Raw genomic sequence first — 19,260 nt, forward strand, 5'->3', positions numbered from 1 at the left:
GAGGCCAAAACTGAGCCAAAGCAATTCATGCATTATCAATGTCACACAAGCTTCATCTCAAACATTCAAAATGCATGCTCATATAGCTTTAGAATACATCCATACTGCTATGACTGGAGTTGTTGGGGGCACTTGGGTTACTTTCGAACTATCAAGTATGTCCTCCGTTGAAAGGGTTTTTGCAAAGGAAACTAGCCAAATTTGCATATAAAATGAGGCTAACACAACACCCCACCGAATTCAGCAAAAACGCACGTCCTTCCCCCTTCCAATAGTTATTAAAATGAACATTCATCTAATGGGAAAACCCCTATGATAAACAGAGTCCAGTAAATTATAATATTAACTAATCTAACAAGCGAATACATTTAAGAAGAAATCACAGAGGATAACTAAGTATTTCAGATTCGATTCTTTCTTTCGGATGCCTGCGAGAGATAATGATTCTAATTTTGAGTAACAATCATTCAAGCAGGAGCATTGGCTAAAAAAAGACCCATAACCAAAATGTGCGACTCCAGACTGAGTCCATTAGATTGTTAAAATCAGCTGATACTACTAGTTAATGTCTAAAATCTAAATGATAAAAACCATCCAAGAAACCGATAGCACCATCCACTTCCTACTCAATACACATGAGCGCCCACATAGAATTCATGGATCTTAAATTCACAAGCAGAACACAAACCCAGTAACCTTCCTTGCAAAAGGTTGAGTTGTGGTTGTGTCCGTGGTGCCATTATAGCGGGACCAGATTGACAACAAATTGGGTCTCTTAACCATATAAAAGCGCTAGATTTTCCAAAGCATAATCAAATAAAGCTAATCTGTGTCTCAAATAACTTAAAGCGAAAAATAAGGGCCCGGTATATGATAATATAATAGCATTTAAAAACCAGCACAAAATCACTGTCTGAAGATCCAATCCAGTGCGTAAGACACTTAAAACACATTAAACATATCCATACTTGAAATTGGGAAAATTTTAAAATTAAAACTCATCAGATCGTTGTTCGCTAATTTTACTACCAAAACAGCAAAATGAACTAGTTTTATAACCAACCAGAAGAAAATCAGTCGACGTTCTGCATAATATCTTCGGCTGTGAACTTAGTACCCTTATCCTTGTCTGCAGCGGCACGACCCTTGGCCTTGCGATCCAGCAGGGCCTTCCTATCCTTGTCCAGCCTGAGCTTGGTGATCACCACCTTGGATGGGTTGATGCCCACGTTCACCGTCGACCCATTGACCTTCTCCCTGGTGATGCGCTCTATGTGGATGACCCATTTGCGCCTGTAAACCTGGACTACCTTGCCTTCGCGACCCTTGTAGGTCCCGCGCACCACCTGAACCTCGTCATCCTTGCGAACCGGCATGGACCGGACATTGTACTTGGACCGGAGGTCTGACGAGATAGGCGAGCTCATCAAAACACGGCGGACGCTCGACGGCGCCGTGAAATGAGCCTTTCGGTTCTTGCGGCGAGAACTGGTCACTCTTGGATTGTACTTCATCTTCGCTCTCCTAGGGTTTGCTCTCTCTGTGACGGCAAATAAGAGAGTGAGGTTTGGCTTAGGGTTTTCTGGGTTCCTTTATAAAGAGGAGTTGGGAATGAAACGACGACGTATGGGACACTATACAAAAAAGAATATCATGGACGGGTTTCAAACTAAAAGAAAAGGCATAAAATTTCGGGAAAAAAATAGAGAAAAGAAGAAAAACCATAAATAAATAATAATATAAAAAATTCAATTGAATTCCTTCTTTTATTAAAAACAAAAATAAAAAAGAAGTATACAAAATTCTTAATGGACTTCATATACTTTTGCTTAGGTATAGGGTAAGGATCAAATCATTTCAGTGTGATTAGGGGTGGTCAATGTCTGTATTGGATCGATTTCACTTCAAAATTACGTTCGAACTAATTACAATATAATAGTTTGGTTCAGTTCAATTTTGACAAACCGTATAGCCGCATGTCTATATTATTTATATATACAAAAAAGTACGCGCTAGGGCCTAGGTGCCATGTATGAAACAAGTAAAGTCGACTGGCTATACTATTTTTGATCGGCTATACTATTTCTTAACAAATTTTAAAAAGAATATAGTATAGCCGGTCGACTATATTATATATGTATATATAAAGACCGCCCTAAAGCATCTATGCGCCACGCGTCAAACGAGTATTACGAGTATAGCCATGGCTATACTATTTTTAAAGCAACTAAGAAAAGCTGATATATACTAACAAGAAATAGTATAGCCGACCGCTATACTCAGCTTTTCCTTATGTGCTTTTAAAAATAGGATAGCCGTCGACCCCTTTAAAATTGTTTTTAAATAGTATAGCCGGACGGCCGTCTGGTTTGGCGGCGTGGTGCATAGGCGCTGGTATATATAGTAGCCGCCCGGCTATACTATATTCTTTAAAAAATTAAGACATAGTATAGCCGGGCGGCTATACGCTTTCCTTTTTTCCAAAGTAGTATAGCCGGCCGGCCTTACGCGTTTGACACGTGGCACCTAGGCCTTGGCGCGTCCTTTTGTATATCGTATAGCCATGCGGCTATACGCTTTAAAATGAAAATTTAATCGAAATTTCATCAACCTTCGCCGCGACAGGTATTTTTTAAAAAGATATTAAAAAATAGATAATTAGTTTCTTTACTTTTATTTTTTGGCCTACTTCTTTAATTTAATATATGTAATTAAGTAATATGTTAGCCTTTTTAAATTACTTTAATTAGTAATTATATTTTAAACTGAAAATAGAATAATGAAATTAAATATGGCGTTTGCTCCACTCGTATACAACTTTCTAAATCAAAGTCCTAGCACTAGCGAAATTTGTGTGTTTATCTATGCGGCTATACAAGAATAATGATATGAATGTTCTCTGCGAATTTACAGGGGCAAAATCAAAACATTATATGATATTTGAATTTTTAAAATAATTCAAATAATTAATTAACTAATCGGGTTTAATTTAAATCACATATCCCAAGAGGCCCAAGGCTAACCTTTTGATTAAATATATATATATATATATATTACTTAACCATTACACACATAATTCTCACATATTATTGAATACAAATGATATATACTAAAAAGAAATCGTATAGCCGCCCGGCTATTCTTAGTTTTTCCCTTATTTGCTGTTAAAAATAGTATAGACATGCGGCAATACTTTTTTTTATTTATTTTTATAATAGTATAGCCGCACGACTGTACTTGTTTGACGTGTGGTGCATAGGCGCTGGGTGGGTCTTTATATATAGTAAAGTCAAACTTTTTTATATTAAAAAAAATTAAAATGAAAAGAAAAATTAGATAATGGATCATATTTTTATGGAACCCAACAACCCAATATATTTTTAAATTCTAAATTAAATTTTAAAAAAACCTTTCACAAGAGCGGAAGCGCGTACGGAAGAGTCTAGTATTCATTAAAATAAATTTAACCAACATAAACTAAACCATCCGTCCGATATGGTCATTATGCAGATTTTTTAGATCAAATGCCACTCCTTACTTACACTTAAGAATTGATAGTTCACACATGAATTATTCTTCCAACAAAAAAGGAGTAAGGACATTTTGAGATTGATTTGTAAAATTTCCATATTTTATATTTTATTAGGGAAGAACTTATGACCCAAGCTTTAGGGAAAAAAATATAACTTTTATAATTCAAGTTTTAACAAACAATTTGAGCTTAAACCAAGCTGAACTTGTCTTATAAAAACATATGAGCTGCTCATTAACTTCATGAGCCAAGTATATTAAAGTTAAAACTTGGGTAGCTTAATAAAATAAACTTAATATTGTGTTTGAACCACATATGCCCTAGCATAATCGGTAAGAATTTAACAGTAAGGTGATGACCACACATGTCGAATGCCTTTTTGGCATGAAACCGCCAAACCTGCCTCTTGCCAAACTAAATGGCCACATCAAACCTTTCTTCGGGAAAGGATAGGGATGACAATGGGTTGGGTAGAGGCCGGATATAACAATATCATCCCCGTTCTCGCTCTCCATTTCTGCCTCCGCCACCGAACCCATCCTCGTTTACTAGGTTTCGGGGAATTTCCGTCCCGTTCCCGTTGGGGGACTATCCCCATACCACTGAATTCCCCATTTTTTTTGCATAAAAAAGATTTATCATACATTTTAACATTAAGTTTCATATTAAATTATCATTCAACACATCCAAATTAACTATAAAGTTCAACTCAACTATTTAAAATCACATAAATATGAAATTCCAGAGAAGATTAGGAAGAATTAGGAGAGAGAGGTTAATTTAGGGTTAAACATAAATATTATAATTATATATTTATTTAAATATATATATATATATATTTTTGGGTCGAGTTCGGGTATGGGGATGCCAATACCATCTCCTCCCCATAACCGTCGGGGATTTTTCAAGTTCAGAGATTCCCGTTATGATACCCGTTTGGTCTCGAAATCTCCTCCTGTTAGGGTCGGGAACTCAACGAGGACCCGCTCCTGCAAGGATTTGCCATCTCTAGGAAAAGAGAAGGCGCTCACCTTGGGTATGAAGAAGGAACAAAGCTCCTTTTTCGGTTAGTCACTTGGCATACAACTTTTAGACACAGCGCTGGTGTGCCACTAAACCCTAAGGACACATGTCGGCACAACAAGCAATGCTATTAGTCCTATATCGAAGAAATTGCAAGGGGTGCTTCCCGCCTCGTGTCTATAAATAGGGTAGTTGCCCCAATGCAACAATAATATTTAATTATCACGTTTACTCTTACTTTATCGAATTAATCCCTCAACCCACAACCACACTAGTGCTAATTCAAACATCGAAGTGCCTTCATTTAAGACCACATCAGTGCCTAAGTTCTTACCAAGTTGGAGCATGCCATAAAAATGAGCGGAATGCAGCTATATATACTGGAGCCGGTCAGGAATTGGTGTTGGACTGCTAGTAATTTGGTTTACAAAAGCGAGCGCCAAGCTACGACGTCGTTGGATGGCCACGTCAGGAAACACTGTTGGCTTATATGAGTTGGTTGTTTCCAATCAAAACAAGAAGCGGTGCCAAGCATGCAAGGCGGTGACAAAAATCGTAAGGTAAAAATCTTTACCGCAAATGGGTTCCCAAATTTCCATGTCCAAATCCTCCTAAAACGTAAAACGTAAAACGTATATATAAGAAGAAAAAAAGATTAAGAAAAACACGGGGCAAAGGCCAAGAAGGACAGAAAAGAAAGCTTCTTCAAGTCAAGAGGGTCTTTGATTTTTCTGTGTTTCAAAAAAAAAAAAAAAAAAAAAAGCCTCAGATTCTGTGTCTCATCAATCCTCCTCATTCGAGTCTTCGCCAATTCTCTCTCAGCGTCAGTCTCAGGTACGCCAATTTATAATTTCTTCTTTGCTTCTTGATTTAATTCCAGCTGAATTCCGATTCTCAATGTATTATATAACCCTAGATCCTTTCCCTGATTACATTTACATTCATAGATAGTCCAATTGAATCAATTCGCAATTGTGAATTTCTCCTTGTCTTAGATTGACTTCTGTGTACAAGAGCGGATATCTAAGCAGTGAGAAGAAGCTTCTACTGTAAAATGATCGGGACCCAGTAACGTGTTGCCCTAAATTCCATTCCATTTCATTTCATTCATTTTCCTCTTAATTTTGGACTGGGGTTCTAGGAGGTTTTTGCTTATCAAAGGCCTCCAATTTGATTATACTTTCTTCAAAATCTTTGCGTTTCAATAAGATCCATGTGTGCATCTACTTTTCCCACTGCTTCATATCATCCTTCAATTCAATTTATATGAATAACTCGTTTAATTTGCCTTCAAACTTGAAGCCCTCACTTTCTAAGACTGGGTTTCGACATAATTTGCTGCTGCTTTTCCTTATAAAATTGTAATTATCGATCCTGTCTCAGCTTTTTTAGTTTTCAAGAGAGAAAGTTTCGAATCTTTGATGGCTAATCCACGGCAGCCTTCCATTGGATACTCTGTCTCTATCACTCCCTCACACCCAGATACAACATCTCCTGACCCCGAGAAAATTTCCATACCTCCACCACCTTTAATTACACCAGGAGCCCCCAGATTTCCTGTGCCAAGGTTTCAACAGGATCAAGCTCCTTCTCCATCACTCAAAACCCCAAATGCACCATCACCAGCTAATGGGTTGAAAACTGGCAGCCCTATTCCTCATTTGAGTACTCCACCTGGACCTCCTGTCTTTACTTCCCCTGTCCGGCCTGCTGCTGTGCCTTTTCGTGCTTCACCTGCAACTCCTCAGCCAGTTGCTTTCTCCCCGGGCTCATCTTTGCCAACATCTTCGCCCCTCAATTTTTCAAATGGGTCACTTGAGTTGCAGCATGAACTTTCTAATGTTGCAGAGGATGATATAGCTTCTGTTGGAGAATCACCATATGTCCTATTCTCAGCTCATAAGGTATCTTTCTTGTTCTCTTTGGTTTCCAACCTTTATGGTTTCACTATCTGTTTGTTAAGTAATGTAGCGTGTTTTGGATGATGTTACACGCACACACACATTTGTATACATATATATACTGAGTTGATTTTTTTACTTTCTTAAACTTAAAAACTCTAGTTTATTTCACCACGCATGCATAATAAGTGTTTCTGTAAGGACATGTTAGATTTCCATATCTGTGTAGTGTAATCATATATTCTTTATCTCATTTTCGCAATAATTTTTGCTTGAAAAGATTTTATTTTCTTCCCCTACATAGTTAAAAATTCAATCGAACCTTTCTCCTACCCATATTGTTATATAGGTGTTGAAACAGAAGAAACAAGCAAATATACCCAGTTTGGGTTTTGGGGCATTGGTTTCACCTGGAAGGGAGATTTCACCAGCTCCTCAGATAATACAACGTGATCCTCATCGCTGCCACAGTTGCGGAGCTTATGCGAATATCTACTGCAATATCTTACTAGGCTCAGGTCAGTGGCAGTGTGTAATTTGCCGAGACCTGAATGGAAGTGAGGGCGAATACATAGCTCCCAGCAAGGAAGATCTTTGTAATTTTCCAGAGTTGTCATCTCCCATGGTTGATTATGTTCACACTGGGAACAACAGACCCGGTTTTATCCCAGTTGCTGATTCAAGAATGTCTGCACCTATTGTTCTTGTCATAGATGAGTGTTTGGATGAACCACATCTCTGGGATTTACAAAGCTCCTTGCATGCTTTTGTCGATTCACTTCCCCCAACAACGAGAATTGGAATAATACTCTATGGTCGCACAGTATCAGTTTATGATTTTTCAGAGGAATCGATTGCATCTGCTGATGTGCTTCCAGGAGAGAAATCACCAAGTCAGGATTCCTTGAAGGCATTGATATATGGAACGGGTATATACTTGTCTCCAATGCATGCTTCACTGCCTGTAGCACATGCCATATTTTCATCATTGAGGCCATACAAATTGAAGATTCCAGAAGCTTCTAGAGATCGGTGCCTGGGCACTGCAGTCGAGGTTGCTCTTGCTATAGTTCAAGGGCCATCAGGAGAAATGTCTCGAGGAGTAATTAAAAGGTCTGGAGGTAATAGCAGAATCATTGTTTGTGCTGGTGGCCCTAATACATATGGTCCTGGATCTGTTCCTCATTCTTTCAGTCACCCAAATTATCCTCATATGGAAAAGACTGCTTTGAAATGGATGGAGCATCTGGGTCACGAGGCACACCGACACAATACAGTAGTTGACATTCTATGCGCTGGGACATGCCCTGTAAGAGTTCCTATTTTGCAACCTCTTGCAAAAGCTTCTGGGGGCGTTTTTGTTCTCCATGATGACTTTGGGGAAGCCTTTGGTGTGAACTTGCAAAGGGCATCTACCAGGGCAGCAGGCTTCGTGGGTTCTTGGCAATACGTTGTTCCGATGATATTCTCATAACTCAAGTCGTGGGTCCTGGTGAAGAGGCACATATGGACACTCATGAAACCTTCAAAAATGACACTTCTCTTTACATACAAATGCTTAGTGTTGAAGAGACACAGAGCTTCTCACTCTCCTTGGAAAATAAGAGGGACATTATGACCGAGTATGTGTACTTCCAGTTTACAATTCAGTATTTAAATGTGTATCAAGCGGATATATCAAGAGTAATTACTGTTAGATTGCCAACAGTTGATAGTGTTTCAGCATATCTTGCAAGTGTTCAAGATGAAGTGGCAGCAGTTCTTATTGCGAAGAGGACTCTCTTGCGAGCTAAAAATTATTCTGATGCAATTGATATGCGAGCAACAATAGATGAAAGAATTAAAGATATTGCTATGAAATTTGGTTCTCAAGCACCAAAGTCAAAGCTTTATCGGTTCCCAAAGGAGGTCTCTTTATTGCCAGAGCTCCTGTTTCATCTAAGAAGGGGCCCACTTTTGGGAAGTATTGTTGGCCATGAAGATGAGAGATCTGTATTGCGGAACTTGTTTTTGAATGCATCCTTTGATCTCTCACTCCGAATGGTAGCGCCTCGTTGTCTAATGCATCGGGAAGGGGGAACATTTGAGGAACTACCAGCTTATGACCTTGCTATGCAGTCAGATGCAGCAGTTGTTCTTGATCATGGCACAGATGTCTACATTTGGTTGGTATGTCCTTTCTGCTCATATGATTGTCATTCTTTGTGTGGCATCTATCTGCCTTTTGCCTGTTCTTCCCTTCCCCCCTTTTTTCTCTTGTTCCTACTGCTTTGTTTTGCTAACGAGAAGGGCCAAAACCTTGTAATTTCTGACATATTTGGGCTTACCTTGAAAAACATTATTACTATCAATGCCTCAAAAAATATCAGAAATACTCTCTGCCTCTGATATATGAACTTATGTAGTATAAGTAAGTGCAGAATCTAAATGCGGTCACATGCAGTGACAGTTGTATCACTATTCATAATTTTGGAATTTTCTAAATCATTCTCTTTTACTCGTTAGAAAATCTTGATGACCTGTTTTTGATATGATTTGGAGGCTAATAATGTGCCTACTAAGGTTCAGATTTTTGGTTCGTTTGTGGCCTCTGGGAAAAATAATACTTGTGAGATGCTCTAAAAAGAAGACTTATGCATGTTCATCTCTTGTTCTGTACATTGGTGTCTTTATTTAAATATGATGATGAAAGTATTCAGATTTTTTTTTTCTGCATTGCTTGTTCACTACGTGTTTGGACCAACTTGCAATTGTTTAGTTTTGTGGGAGATTGACCTAGAACCTACTACTTTTTGGGTACCGGTTTTTATTTTTTGGGAGTTGAGCTAGTAAGAAGATGATTACTCTGCAATGATCTTCAGTCACCGTCGTTTATTGGACTGTTTTAATTCAGACAATTAACAGAATAGGGAGGAAGTGGATTTCCTTTGGGAAAAGAGCATATATTTGACTTCTTTATGAGCATTATATCTCTTATGGAGAGCTTGAAGGTTTTGGGCTTTGGCTGTTCCTCCTTATTGCACAAAACAAAAGTAAAGTTGTAATAAAAACTTTTTCTCAAAAGGAATAGGAAAAAATAATAAAGGCTGGGTGTGCTGATCACCCTGGTGTGATATAGAATTCATACGATGACCATAAACTGGAAATGTATGTATTGTTGAGCTTTTGACATCTGTTTGAGCATCACTAAGAGCATTCCTGGGTCTTTGAACTCAAATTTTGGTTTCTTTTGTTCCTTTGAGTCTTTCTCTGTTCAGAAATACAATTGATATTTTCAGCTTCTTATTATTTTCTTATTTTTCACCTTAAACACTTTTTTAACTGGTTTATTCAGGGTGCTGAACTTGCTGCTGATGACGGAAAAAGTGCAGCTGCATTAGCGGCTTGCAGGACATTAGCTGAAGAGCTCACGGAGTTGCGGTTTCCAGCTCCTCGGATCCTTTCATTCAAGGTTATTCCTTTCTATAGTCTTTCATTGCTCCATGTCAATTTCCTCTGCCTTTTTCTATGCCTAGAAATAATGAAGATGAACCTAATGGTTTGGTTGTGAAACAGGAAGGAAGCTCTCAGGCTCGATATTTTGTATCGCGGCTCATACCGGCACACAAGGATCCTCCTTATGAGCAGGTGAGGGTGGAGACAATAAACAGGGGTGAATGTGGCTAGTTTTCTCCACAATCCTAAATGGTTTCCTACTTAATTTGGTGTGAATCACGAATTTAACTGTTGCATATTGGCATTGCAGGAGGCAAGATTCCCGCAGCTACGAACTTTGACAACAGAACAGCGGACAAAGCTGAAAAGCAGCTTTCTCAATTTTGATGAGCCTAGCTTCTGTGAGTGGGTACGAAGCTTGAGAGTGGTGCCTCCAGAACCAAGCTAGATGATCTTTACTTTGTTAAACTTATTGGCATAATGCGGCTTCAGGAAGGTAGCGTTGGGAGTTGTATCAGAGGAAATTGTGGCAAAGGAATTTTTCTTCTTCTTCTTCTTTCGTTTTCACTGTTGGAGGAAATTGTAGTTAAGATGTTTCTTGACAGCAAATGATGTAGCTCCCATCATCATCAATGTGATGAACCATCAACATCATCCAGTAGTTGCTGAATGATTATTTTATGCTGCTGAGGCAAAAGAAGGAAGTGTTAATAGTGAATAATGGATTATTTATATACTCATGGAAAAAAGAAAGGTATTGGACTTGAGTGATTTCTCTGTTTGTTGTAACTCCTCTCTTCATGCAAAGAAGAGAACTGATGTCCTAAATGTATCAAAGGCGCCACTGGTATTGGTATTGGTAGTAGGACAAATCGAAGGTGAAACATCCTCACTGCCTTCACCATCGCCACCGTTAACGTTGTTACCATGATGATGATGATGATGATGAACTACATGGCCATGTCGAGCACTCTGAAAATTTAGCATTGAATTATTGGATCAGTACATGTCTTCAGAAGATATGATTGGTTGGATAATTTCTCTTCTTGGTATTCTCAAGAAGCACCAAATGTGGTCGCCTCAGCGCAACCAACTCTTGCTCGTCTTTGTGAAACTTGCATCGCGTCCCTTCTTTAGCTTCTCTCTTGTTTTGTTTCCTCATCTCTTTGTTCTTTTCCTTTTCTCAGTAGTTTCTTCTGTTTGCTCCATCGTCTTTGCCATTGTTATTTGAGGAATTGATATTAGCTAGGTCTTCTTCTCAATTTATATTTATATAGCTAAGGATCACTAGTGATATCTTTGCTTCTTGTTTTAAATATCCTATTCCTCCAAACCGACTGATCAAATCCAATTGTGGTCAATTTTCATTGACAAAAAAGAGTGATAAATTTCGATAAATTGACGGACTAGATTAGATTCACAAATTCCATGATCGACATGATAACACAGTAGAAATCGGACCTATATGACGGTATAACCGTTGCACTAAAAAAATTACGAGCTAAGGTCTCTACTTGACGAAGATGAAGATGATTCCAAGTAGCTAATATGATCCCTAAACAATAACCATTTTTTCTAATTGCTGTCCATTATTTGCTCCTCTATCTCTGTAATCTAACAACGTGTATTTCTGTGAGAAAGAAAGAAGAAAAAAGAAGGAAAAAAAACCGGTTTTTGTCTTCATGTTCTGTAATCTTTTTTTTCTTTTTGGGTACTGAACGTAAATTCCCCCACTCACCCACCTTATCCCCTCTCGTTTCATACTTGAGAACAAGCCTCTGGATCCTGGGCTTTTCTTCAAAACAGAGACGGCATGAAATGAAACTCATCCATTTCTCAATAAACAAGTGGTTGTGAATTCAAGACAGGAAATTTGAATCCCTGACTTCATAGCCGGAAGGAATAATGGCGGCGACACATCTGTGTGAGTCTCCTCTGGTGAAGCATCATCACCCTTGTGTTTCACTGTCACCCCTGTGCTCTTCTAAGCTTTCCCATACCCTCCTAGACCTCAAAAAATCCCAATTGGGTACCTTTTCTTTCGGTGGAAAAACCTTTCAAATGCCCAAAACATCAAGAATGGCAAGTCGAAGAAGGCGACGAATGCAAGCAGTGGCTTCGTTGGGAGGTTTGTTAGGTGGGATTTTCAAAGGGACTGACACTGGCGAGTCCACGAGGCAGCAGTATGCCTCCACCGTGTCTGTCATCAATGGCTTGGAAGCTCAGATGTCTGCACTCTCCGATTCTGAGCTGAGAGAAAAGACACGGCTCTTTCAAGAACGTGCCAAGCAGGGCGAGTCTTTGGATTCTCTTTTACCTGTGAGCATTTTGAAACTTTGTTGCTTCGTTTATTATATCTTCTATCCTCACTTTGTGGTGTTCTCTAGCATGGTAATTAAACATGGGTTTTGTGTCTTTGAATGTGTTTATTGCTCAGTCTGGGGATGCTACTGAATTGTTATTGTTGGATAACTATTTTAATGATGATTGTTTGAATGATCGAACCAATTCCTCTAAGGTGTAACTGTGGCTTACTTACTAGTTTTTCATTTATAGTTTAAGTGCTATATTTGCTTTCAGTATATTTATAACCAAAGAAGCACTACCATTTCAGGAAGCATTCGCTGTCATAAGAGAGGCTTCGAAGAGGGTTTTAGGCCTTCGTCCCTTTGATGTCCAACTCATAGGTAGATATCCTTCACCCTCTGCATACTATCTGAATCTTGCTCAATCCTTCCCGTCAAGATAGTTGAATGAGCATTCAATTAAGCTCCTGCTATTATATCTTTATTTACATCACTCATTGTCGCAACAGGAACACCACCTTTGTGCTAAAATATGTATATGATTGTGCCTTCACTTATCGGATCTTACTTTTTGATCATTTAGGTGGCATTGTCCTTCATAAGGGGGAAATAGCTGAAATGAGAACCGGAGAAGGAAAAACCCTTGTTGCTATCTTACCAGCTTATTTGAATGCATTAATTGGAAAAGGTGTTCATGTTGTTACTGTCAATGATTATCTGGCCCGGCGGGATTGTGAGTGGGTTGGCCAAGTTCCTCGTTTCCTTGGATTGAAGGTTGGCCTAATCCAGCGTATGTCTCGTTCTTATATATTTGTTGTACCCTGCATTCTGTTTCCTTCTATATCCATTTCTATTGGTTGATATGTAGGAGCAAGGCTAGCTCCTAGAAACTTGGAAATTGATCAATTGAGTGCTTGATGCCTCACTCTTCCTGCAATTTGAAAGTCTAATCATTCCCAGTCTACTTAATTTTAATATTCTGGAACTTAATTTTTCAAAAATAAGATTATTGAAAATATTATTTAGAGCCTAGTTCTTGGTCAGTTATTGTTTGTTTGCAGGTTTACTGAAATTTTTCTAGGACTGAAAATTGTTGCTGGTTATTGTTTCTACATATTGCTTGTTTTCTAATTAAGATTGAAATAATTACCTAACAACTGGATGTTTTCCGTGAGCAGAGAATATGACAAGTGAACAAAGAAGGGAGAATTACTTATGTGACATCACATACGTTACCAACAGTGAGCTTGGTTTTGATTACTTGAGAGATAATCTGGCCACGGAAAGTAATTCTTGCTTTATTTGCTAGTTCCGTCTTATGTTACTTTGTTGCGAATAATTTCAATCCATTTGATGTTTAACTATATTATTCTAGCTGAATGCATTTCTTCATATGTACAGAGTGTTGAGGAGCTTGTCTTGAGGAACTTCAACTACTGTGTAATTGATGAGGTTGATTCCATCCTCATTGATGAAGCAAGGACACCTCTCATAATATCTGGACCTGCAGAAAAACCTAGCGATCGGTATTATAAAGCTGCAAAGATTGCCGCAGTCTTTGAGCGAGAGATACATTACACTGTAGGACTGCTGTATTATTTGAAAGCAGAAGTTTCTCTATTTGAAAGGATTCATAAATTCCAGGTGCCTTTAATGGTAAATTAGTTGTTCTAGTTATATTCTTACCGAGCTTTTTGTTGCAGGTGGATGAAAAGCAGAAAACAGTTCTGCTCACAGAACAGGGTTATGAAGACTCTGAAGAGATTCTGGGTGTAAAAGATTTATATGATCCCCGAGAGCAGTGGGCATCTTATGTTCTGAATGCAATAAAAGCGAAAGAACTCTTTCTTAGAGATGTAAACTATATCATTCGTGGCAAAGAGGTTCTTATTGTTGATGAGTTTACAGGTCGAGTTATGCAGGTGATTAGTGCATTTTTTTTCTTAATTTTTGTTAGAAGTTGGCAAAATAATTATCTCCTTTTTTTATACTGGTATATAAACTAATTGCCATAGGTACAAATAAGGAAGGTATAAAAGTCAACTATACTAGTAGCATTACAACTAATATACAGCTAATTAACTATTTAGCCTATTCTGGTCTTTACTCTAACACTTTACACGTAACAGAAAACATTTTTCATGTAGAGTTATCTTATAAAATTTGCAATTTGCAGTATATTGACTTTCCTGTGGCAAACATTAAGGTTATATTTGTTAATCTCTCACGGGGCAGGATTATAGTGGCTTGTTATTTGTCATTTAGGGGAGGCGATGGAGTGATGGACTTCACCAAGCGGTTGAAGCAAAAGAAGGTCTGCCAATTCAAAATGAAACTGTAACACTGGCTTCAATTAGCTACCAAAATTTCTTTCTCCAGGTTGGAGCATTCTATCTCTCATCTCAATAAGTGTTGCATCTCTAGAAATTTATGTTCTTGAAATTAATTAATTAATTTACCTGTACAGTTCCCGAAACTTTGTGGGATGACTGGCACTGCAGCAACTGAAAGCACAGAATTTGAAAGCATATACAAGCTTAAAGTTACAATTGTGCCAACAAACAAGCCTATGATTAGAAAGGTATGCTATACTGTTCTAGCATACCATTATAAAATGATGATACCAGGCTATAAAAATTGTGCTACAAATATGTACTATTATTTCCATTTCTCATATATAAGTGGTTTAATAATTAGTTTTGAATACCTTGTATAAAAAATATAAGTAGATTTGCATAAGAGGTGATGGTTTATTTTACTATAATTAGGTACAATGCCTTTCAAGTTTCTCATCATCTCTTCAATCTCTTTCTCAGGATGAGTCCGATGTAGTTTTCAGGGCAACTACAGGAAAATGGCGGGCAGTTGTAGTAGAGATTTCTAGAATGCACAAGACAGGTCGTCCTGTACTTGTTGGCACAACTAGTGTTGAGCAGAGTGACTCGTTGTCTGAGCAGTTGCAAGAAGTTGGAATTCCCCATGAGGTGTGGTCTCCTCTGTCATTATGGTTTAAGTTCATTACTTAGGGATTTTGTACATATAATTAAATTATTTGATGTACAATTGAGAGTGAAGTTAATCTTTAATTGATTTTTGTTTCTCTAACTTTGGAAAATTTTATTTAGAAACTGTAGAATACTTTATGTCCTTTGTGAGAGGAAATTTAGTATTTTTGTTTTTGTTTATTTTTTATGTAGGTTCTCAATGCAAAACCAGAGAATGTGGAAAGGGAAGCAGAAATTGTAGCCCAAAGTGGTCGTCTGGGGGCAGTGACCATTGCGACCAATATGGCTGGTCGAGGAACTGACATTATCCTTGGTGGGAATGCTGAATTTATGGCAAGGTTGAAGCTTCGGGAGATGCTTATGCCAAGGTATCATCATCTGAGCTTCAAGAATATTTTTATTTATATTTATTTTTCCTGTAAAAGTTTACACCCTTAGACACCCGGTCTGGACTCTAGTGCTAACATGTTGGAAACTTGGACTTAAATGTTTACCAGACATCAATACTGCCTAGAAGATTGTTAGTCATAGAAAACAATTACTAGGACTTTAGCTCTTAAAAATTCAATAAACATAAAATATTATTTCAACATTGAACATTTTACTTCCATTCTACTTTAGAGTCTTCAGATCTTTTCTTATTATTATTTTTTCATAAGAAACATACTTCCATTAAATGAAAATGAAATAGTACATAACAGAGGACAAACATAGTCTGCTGATCAATGCCTAGGAAACATATTTTAGAGTATTGAGAATAACTTGCATTAAAGGAAGAATCAATTACCACTGAGTTTATTTGAGTCTGTTGCATGGGGTCTTGTATTCTGGCAATTATAATAATTTATTTTCAAATACTCCTCAGGCTTTTGTTTTGTTTTTGTTTTTCAAAAGTTATCTACGGTTAAACATACATTTCATTCTGCTTATAATTTTCTTGCAGAGTTGTAAAGCTAACTGAAGGCGGTTATGTGTCAGTGAAAAAACTTCCCCCAAAGAAAACATGGAAGGTGTGTTTTTCCTTTTTGTCCTGATCTGTAATTTGTTTTACTTTAGACACAAAAGTTCAGATATTATAAACACAAACTCGCATTGTTCAATGATTTTATTATCTTGAAACTCAGAATGACTTTTCCAGGTGAATGAAAACCTATTTCCGTGCAAACTGTCCAATGAAAAGACCAAGTTGGCTGAGGAAGCTGTAAAGTTAGCTGTTGACACTTGGGGTCAGAGATCATTAACTGAGCTTGAAGCAGAGGAGCGTCTGTCATATTCTTGTGAAAAGGTGAATCTTTGACGCTTATCTGGAACTTCTCTCCTTATACTGCTGGTTGGAGATGACTAAATCTTTGCATTCGTTAGGCCCCTGCTCAGGATCCAGTCATAGCCAAACTGCGGAGTGCCTTTCTAGAAATTGTTAGAGAATACAAGGTCTACACAGAGGAAGAAAGGAAGAAGGTTAGTTTTGTTCCACGAAATAAATTTTCTCCAACTCTCTGTATCAGTCTTGATTATGTTTTTTATATTTCTACGTTTCTACAGGTTGTGTCAGCTGGTGGGCTTCATGTTGTGGGGACAGAGCGCCATGAATCTCGCCGAGTTGATAATCAGGTTTAGGTCTTGGAAAGATTAGTTATACTGTCTTCAGTTAGCTCAGGCTCTTCTATGACTTGTTTTTAGTTGAATTTCCTTGTTTTCTCAACATGCTTTAGACATGAGTTTTCCTGCCAGAGAGCATGCCTCGAAATTGATTTTAGTAATTTGTATCTATGTAGCTGCGTGGTCGAACTGGCAGGCAGGGGGACCCTGGAAGTTCTCGCTTCTTCTTAAGTCTTGAAGATAATATCTTTCGCATATTTGGTGGAGACCGTATTCAGGTTTAAACTTTGATTCTGGGTTTCTAATTGCTAATGCTGCTGTAGGCCTGCTAACAGACGATTGTTTTTGCAACATGTAGGGTTTAATGAGAGCTTTTAGAGTTGAAGACCTACCAATTGAGTCCAAGATGCTGACCAAAGCACTAGATGAAGCACAACGGAAAGTGGAAAATTATTTTTTTGACATCCGAAAGCAATTATTTGAGTTTGATGAAGTCTTAAACAGCCAAAGAGACCGTGTCTACACAGAAAGAAGACGGGCCCTTGAATCTGACAATCTCCAATCGCTTATAATTGAATATGCTGAACTAACAATGGATGATATCTTGGAGGTATGTGGGCCAAGCAATTTTTTTTATTTTTATATATATGTTTTTAATAAAGATGTCTCTGATTCTTGGGTCTGTGAAATCATTTTGTTTATAAATAGGCAAATATTGGTTCAGATGCTTCAAAAGAAAGCTGGGATCTTGAGAAGCTCATCAAGAAACTTCAACAGTAAGTTGCATCTTTCAATCTCTGTGCTTGTGCAAAAACTGTAAGGAAAAGATTGTCAGATGAATCGTGGTGCATCATGTCTTTCTTATTGTACCATGCAATTACAGAATGCTGAGTTTTTAAATTCTCTTAGAAAACCTATTACTGTATAAGTACATCTGAATGAAAGAAGATTAACTATTTAAATTGTTGTAACTGCCAGAGTTTTGTTAAGTTCTATTATGTGAATTCCTACTTTCTTGATGAAGGTTGCTTTATGCATGAAAAATCTTCTTTTTATGTCAATTCTATGATTTATCTCCTTGTTTGATTTGGCTCTAAAAAGATTTCTAATGACAACATATTTCCTTGGCTTTAGATATTGCTACCTATTGAATGATTTGACACCAGACTTGCTGAGGAGCAAGTGTTCAAGTTACGAGGATTTGCAGGACTACCTTCGTCGCCGTGGTCGTGAAGCATATTTGCAGAAAAGGGTCAGTATAATAAGTTTCCGTAAGAAGGCATTTCCAGATTATTGGGATTTTTTTGATCTCAGCACACTTGGAGTGATGTTTCATTATAATTAGATGGGGAAGCTTCTGGTAATTATGATTACAATTCTGCTAAATGTGTGAGCCATGAATGAATACTCTGACATATAAGATAATCACAACTTGCTGCTGAGAACTGTGAGTAGCTCTTTGAGAAGTTAGTTTTGTGACCTTTCCTAAGTTGAATATATATAATGGCACACCAAGTCCTACAACTGATTGCCATCTTTTGTTAAGACTAGTCTTGGGTTTGCAAACTAGGCTTGATAGTGATGTTCTGAGAGGCATATAATTCTGCTCATTTGTGTTCTGCGTGGTATGAGTTCCTGATATTTTTTTATCTGTGTATCAGGATATTATCGAGAGCAAAGCACCAGGCTTGACAAAGGACGCTGAAAGGTTCTTAGTTTTGAGCAATATTGATCGCTTGTGGAAGGAACACTTACAAGCACTTAAGTTCGTTCAGCAAGCTGTGGGATTACGTGGATACGCACAAAGGGATCCACTTATTGAATATAAGCTTGAAGGCTACAATCTTTTCTTAGAGATGATGGCACAGATAAGAAGAAATGTTATATATTCCATATACCAGGTGTGTATTAAATGAACACTTAAAACTTTTTCATCAGAAACATGTTGGTCAAACATACCAAATTTTTAATTCTGATTTTGTTTTTGGTGTTTTATTATTTGGCAGTTTCAACCGGTGCTGGTAAAGAAGGATCAAGACCAAAGAGAGAATAAGAGTTCAACAGAAGTTGTCACAAATGGTAGGGGTAATAATAACCCTGATCCAGTTAACGCCATTGAGTCTTCTTCAGCAGCTGCGAACCCCCAATCTAGTGCTTGAAACCTACACATGGTTATTCCCTGTAGAAGTTCAAAAGGAAGAGGTCCAGAGATGGAAGCATCATTCCATTATGTTGATTGGTATATATTACTGTACAATTTGTTGTAAAGTAAAATTTTGGAGTCAGGGTGCAAAATCTCTAAAACATTTTCTTAAAAATAGAAAAAGGGGGATGGGGTTTTATATACTGTATTATTAAAAAAAGGTGGGCCAAAGATTGACAAATTCGTTGTAACACTTAGGTGTGGGATGCAAGTACATTGTTAATCATAATGAGAAGAAATTGTAAGATTACTGTAT

At 37.7% G+C, this 19,260-nt stretch overlaps 3 protein-coding genes across 4 annotated transcripts; 2 read left to right on the top strand and 1 right to left on the bottom strand.

The window, feature by feature from the left end:
* Positions 1 to 869: 869 nt before the first annotated feature.
* On the bottom strand, positions 870 to 1,571 carry LOC103327258 (large ribosomal subunit protein uL24z). The gene has a single exon (XM_008229561.2). It carries the CDS (start codon positions 1,512 to 1,514, stop codon positions 1,074 to 1,076), a length of 441 nt encoding a protein of 146 aa, XP_008227783.1. The 5' UTR covers positions 1,515 to 1,571; the 3' UTR covers positions 870 to 1,073.
* Positions 1,572 to 5,190: 3,619 nt separating this feature from the next.
* Positions 5,191 to 10,664, top strand: LOC103327257 (Sec23/Sec24 protein transport family protein). Its single transcript, XM_008229560.3, is given in 7 exon segments — positions 5,191 to 5,389; positions 5,939 to 6,459; positions 6,806 to 7,883; positions 7,886 to 8,625; positions 9,791 to 9,907; positions 10,012 to 10,083; positions 10,202 to 10,664. Coding segments are annotated over 6 exon segments (2,628 nt in total). The 5' UTR covers positions 5,191 to 5,389; positions 5,939 to 5,976; the 3' UTR covers positions 10,340 to 10,664.
* A 754-nt stretch (positions 10,665 to 11,418) lies between these two features.
* AGY1 (Albino or Glassy Yellow 1) lies at positions 11,419 to 19,259 on the top strand. Of its 2 annotated transcripts, XM_089050303.1 has the most exons (20): positions 11,419 to 12,210; positions 12,506 to 12,578; positions 12,781 to 12,987; positions 13,376 to 13,478; positions 13,598 to 13,778; positions 13,901 to 14,119; positions 14,463 to 14,576; positions 14,665 to 14,778; positions 15,014 to 15,181; positions 15,395 to 15,570; positions 16,146 to 16,212; positions 16,341 to 16,487; positions 16,565 to 16,660; positions 16,745 to 16,813; positions 16,978 to 17,079; positions 17,160 to 17,411; positions 17,510 to 17,577; positions 17,936 to 18,053; positions 18,463 to 18,702; positions 18,808 to 19,259. In XM_089050303.1, exons 1-20 carry the CDS (start codon positions 11,797 to 11,799, stop codon positions 18,958 to 18,960), a joined length of 3,081 nt encoding a protein of 1,026 aa, XP_088906429.1. In that variant the 5' UTR covers positions 11,419 to 11,796; the 3' UTR covers positions 18,961 to 19,259. The 2 variants fall into 2 exon arrangements, with proteins under 2 accessions (XP_088906429.1, XP_088906430.1); XM_089050304.1 differs by lacking the exons at positions 11,419 to 12,210; positions 12,506 to 12,578 and having other exon boundaries at positions 12,831 to 12,971.
* Position 19,260: the final 1 nt, after the last annotated feature.

Source organism: Prunus mume, linkage group LG4 (assembly GCF_029339155.1).
Source record: "Prunus mume cultivar Tortuosa linkage group LG4, ASM2933915v1, whole genome shotgun sequence".
NCBI lineage: Eukaryota > Viridiplantae > Streptophyta > Magnoliopsida > Rosales > Rosaceae > Prunus > Prunus mume.